The sequence below is a fragment of the Atta cephalotes genome (assembly GCF_000143395.1).
Source record: "Atta cephalotes unplaced genomic scaffold scaffold00002, whole genome shotgun sequence".
Taxonomy (NCBI): domain Eukaryota; kingdom Metazoa; phylum Arthropoda; class Insecta; order Hymenoptera; family Formicidae; genus Atta; species Atta cephalotes.
The window spans coordinates 4,839,386-4,843,894 of record NW_012130066.1 but is presented as its reverse complement, the minus strand read 5'-3'; the positions used below and the strand labels follow the sequence as shown (position 1 = coordinate 4,843,894).

The following is a 4,509-nucleotide window of genomic DNA, read 5'->3' as shown; positions in this document are numbered from 1 at the left end:
TTCCGATTATAAATAAATATAGTAATTTTTTATAATTTGTATAAATCCGTTTTTGTAATTCTCTTTACAAATATAATAAATTTCTAATATACAATAATGCCCAATCTTCATTTTCAATTGAGTTAAGAAATTATAATTAAATTTAAATAGAAGTATGTAATTAATGTGCTTAATCCAATTACTTATCTTCGCATTTTAATTTGACTCGTTTTATAGGTGAAATACCGATCATTCGTTCATTGATCGGATTAATATTACATAAATGGAACGCGAGGAAGCGAGCAATCCACGATCTATGGCACATTTGTGCGTACAAAAACTAAAGGTGATATCTTTATCTCTTCGTCAGGATTGAAAATACAGGATGTCCATATTCGTGTCTAAACAGTTCTTTTCGAGTAATTAATTTTTTCAAACAGAAATGTCACAGCACAAATAATTTTTCAAACATAATCAATTAGAAATGAGGACTTTTTCACAAATTAAATTTTTCAGATTCTTAATACTTAATTTTTAATTAAATAAATCTTTAAATAAAGTAAATGTCTAATTTTTTAAGATATTCAATACTTAATATTGAAAAATAGAAATGAAAGAACGCTCATTTGAGGCATATATATTTAAAATTTTTTAACATAAATTTAAACAAAAACTTATTTATAAAATAATATCAAATTCTAGAAATATGATTTATTAGAATTCCTAGATATTAAAAAACGGGAGAACTGATTTATCAATTTTAAGTAAGCTATGCTTGAATGAAAATTTTATAAGTTAAATTTAATACTGAAAAAAGAAAATTCTAAATAATCTCTTTACATTAAGTATATATATATATATTACACGTATAATTGTTAATCACTTTATTCGCGATGCGATCGAAAATCTTGACAAAAAAAAAAAAACAAATGTGAACAAACAGCGTTTCCTTTAATCATCTTCGATCACTGTTATAAAGTAGGTTATTCGAATGAGCGAAGAAAGGACAAATGTCTTGGTTTATTTTGGAGTGCGAACAAATGAACCACATTGGTGTCCTATAATGAATCCAATCAGATTCTCTTCTTCTCCCTTTATTAAAACCGACCAACTATAATAGTTACACAAGCTTTCATCATTCACTTTCTCGATCGTTCCGCTTTCAAAGTTTTCGCGCCTAACATCGAATGTATAATTAGCAATTACCGACTTTTTCAACGGTACATTCTAGATCGGTTGTATCCGTAACAACCGGGAAATCGGTGGGAGTTTTTAACGCAAATTTAAACGGAAATAATTTATTCACAAAGTTGGTATTAAGAACTTGAGAACTATGATACCTATACAAATTTTCAGATATTAGAAAATGTAATTTGGAAAATTGATCTGTAATTAATTTTTCATGAAAAATATTCTTCAATGAGAGTTTACTTTCAAGCTTGTTCGTCAAAATATCTAACGCTGCTGAATGCATGATAAAATATTGCAACATTGCGTAATCAATAACGCATCTGCGCAGTATGATGATAGGTAGTACACGTATGCAAGTTAAACGTATTCTAAAGAGGTGTGTAAAGCGGAATGTGTGTCCGCACATTGCAGATAAAAATAGATGTAAAACATGATCTGATGAACTATTACGAAGTTACCGTCACTCGTCGGTTTGAGTTTTCATGTCGCTGGTCGCTGTCTTCAGAATATGCGCATACGATCACGTACACTTGATAAACAAAGTCGACGATCCTTCACATTGTCTCTTAGTTTAATCATATTGAAATCTATTTACTATCATTCTTTGTGAAAAGATTCGTAAAACGTGTCATAAATGCGATAAAATGCGGAAGTTATTTCGCGCGACGAAGCAACTTATCAAAGGATGCTTTGTTGCTTGTGATTAAAATGCTTATTATCTAAAAGACATTTTAATCGTTTTAAAACACGAAACTATTTAATTACAAACACTGTTCTAAATTAAAAAAATAATATATTACAAAAATTAAAAATGTATTCCCATTCAAGAATTTAAAATCACATACATAATATAATTTTTATAGTATTAACCTTCATTCTAATATAAAATGTAAATAAATTGTTTTATTTTTGCGTGTATTGAATTTTGGAATAAATTAATTTTTATCAATTGATTGGCTTTGTATGGCTTATAACTAATGTTTTTACGCGAGGAAAGATCGGTCAGTGTTGGAAGTTCACGGTCAAAGATTACTATTAGAACTCTTCTACCAAGAATTTCCGCTTGAGGGACCGAGGGACATGCAAAACGCATTTCATTTCTTTCATCTTCCTAATGGCATTTCTCGTTTTCATCAGAAGTCATTCATTATTTCGAATGAATGCGGCAGCAATAACAATAAAAGAGAATGATTATGTGCGAAGTACCATTTGATATACATTTGCCCTGTTTTTAATAAAATGATTAAAGTTCTAGTTTTCAGATTTCTATTTTTATCTCGCTAAGCTATCATTAGATTTATCTTCTTTCAAAAATATTAATTAAATTAAATTATACACTCAACATACAACTTGATATAATACTGCAGGCATGATATTTATAAAACTATAATTCGTGGGATTAAAAACTTCATTTATTTTAGGATTCACGCAATTGTTGTTGAAAATATAAATTATGATATATATTAATTATATTAATTATATTGTGATATATATTAATATAAATAATAATTTTAATATTTTGCAATGATGCAATTTAAATACATGAAATTTAAATACATTATAATATAATGATGCAAATGTATGTAAATAATAAAAATATGTGTAAAAAATAATAATATAATATATATATATTTAAAAACTAAATTGTTGTTACAATAAGCAAATTAATTTAATTTAATTATAATTATAAATTATTATATAATTATAATTATAAATTAATTTAATTATACGTCAAATTAAATAAATTCAAATTTAAGTTGTATATAATTCTTTAATTTAATTTATTAATAAACGAAGGTTAATGAGAGAGATAAGAAGTCATTAATCTTTGCAACGAAAAATTTACTGATTGCAATGCAATAAATTTGATTATTTTATAACTTGAGTCTTGAGTTATACTTTCATGTGTTATTTACGACGATGCTCTATATCAATATTGCTCTATATCAAAATTAATACGCATTTGATATCGACCATATGCGGTTATCTATATTATCCTTTTATTCTGCGCAATCGAATCTATCGTGTGCTAAAAAGTTATTCTATCTTTGGTTATCATATCGGTCACATGTGATAAATATATACTGATAAATCAGGAAAGATCTTGCTTTTCAATCGCGCACATTAAATTGCGAGCAAAATAAAAGAATTGTTATCTTATTGAAAATTATTTAAAAATAATGTTGATACTCGACAATGTCCAAAGGTAATAAATTCAGAATTTGTGAAATTGTTGCGTAAAATCGTAGATATATAAAAAGTGACAGTTCAAAGCGGTGTATGCTCGTTGAATATATTTGCCCATTAAAATAATAAAACACTAATTGATGTATGAATTATCGTTTAATAGTTTTAAAGAAGAAAGTAGGCGATCACCATGTTCACTTTGTGAACATCACAGTTAACTTTGATAAATAAAAAACTTGTGATAAATAAAAAATTTATTCTCATGAAACGTATCATATCAGAAGATAAAAAATATAGACTCGATCACGATTCAATTAATAATATGATAACATGCGAATAACGAAGATATTCAATAAAAAATATTAAATTTTTCAAATTAAAGTCATTTCTAGATTCAGCTTTCAGTTTTTCATTTTACATATCGAATTTATATATCAAAAATTCATATAAGAATGCCACATTTAAATCTATTGAATATTTAATAACAGAAAGCATCAACTAAAACCAGCGCTGAGAAACCTGCCTTTTTCTTGAACACGTTTCCGAAGGCGAGTCCGGTGAACGTTTGCATTTTACTCTGCATACCAGTGCGATTTCCGGAACAACGATCGGCCCAGGAAGGAAATTCACTATCGGCACAGGGCGGCAGCCAGCCGCAGGAAAAACGGTCTTGTAGCGTCACGACGCAACATGATCCTCGCATTCGCGATTTTCCTTCTCACGGGACGAAGAGGATCTCAATCACACAGCCGTCGAACAGTCGATCCACTTCACGTACTACCGGGAATATCCGCTTTCTTCCCTCCGGCACCTGAGAGTGCATCCCCGAATGCATGCCTGAGAATATTCCGCGAAATAACTCCAGGAACGTATTGGGAATTTTTTTTATTTAAATCCAAAGTGTCAAACCGATTTTCCCGTCATAAGAGTGCATTGACGCGAGGTTTTGCCGAAAAGTCTTTTTTTTCAAAAACGAGGAAAATAAGACTTGTAGATATGTTAGACTGTACACACACACACACACACACACACACACACACACACACACACACACACACACACACGACGACGCGACGACACGTACACGACACGACGACGACACGACACGTACTACGACTACGACACGCACGACTACGACGACGTCACTACGAC

At 29.6% G+C, this 4,509-nt stretch overlaps 1 protein-coding gene across 1 annotated transcript in view; it reads right to left on the bottom strand.

The window, feature by feature from the left end:
- LOC105620713 (serine/threonine-protein phosphatase 2A 56 kDa regulatory subunit gamma isoform-like) overlaps window positions 1-4,060 on the bottom strand; it is a 12,745-nt gene extending 8,685 nt beyond the window's left edge. The window contains exon 1 of the mRNA XM_012202209.1: window positions 3,881-4,060. Coding sequence (XP_012057599.1) covers window positions 3,881-4,060 — 180 coding nt within the window. The remainder of the gene's footprint in view (window positions 1-3,880) is intronic.
- Between the last annotated feature and the right edge of the window lie 449 nt (window positions 4,061-4,509).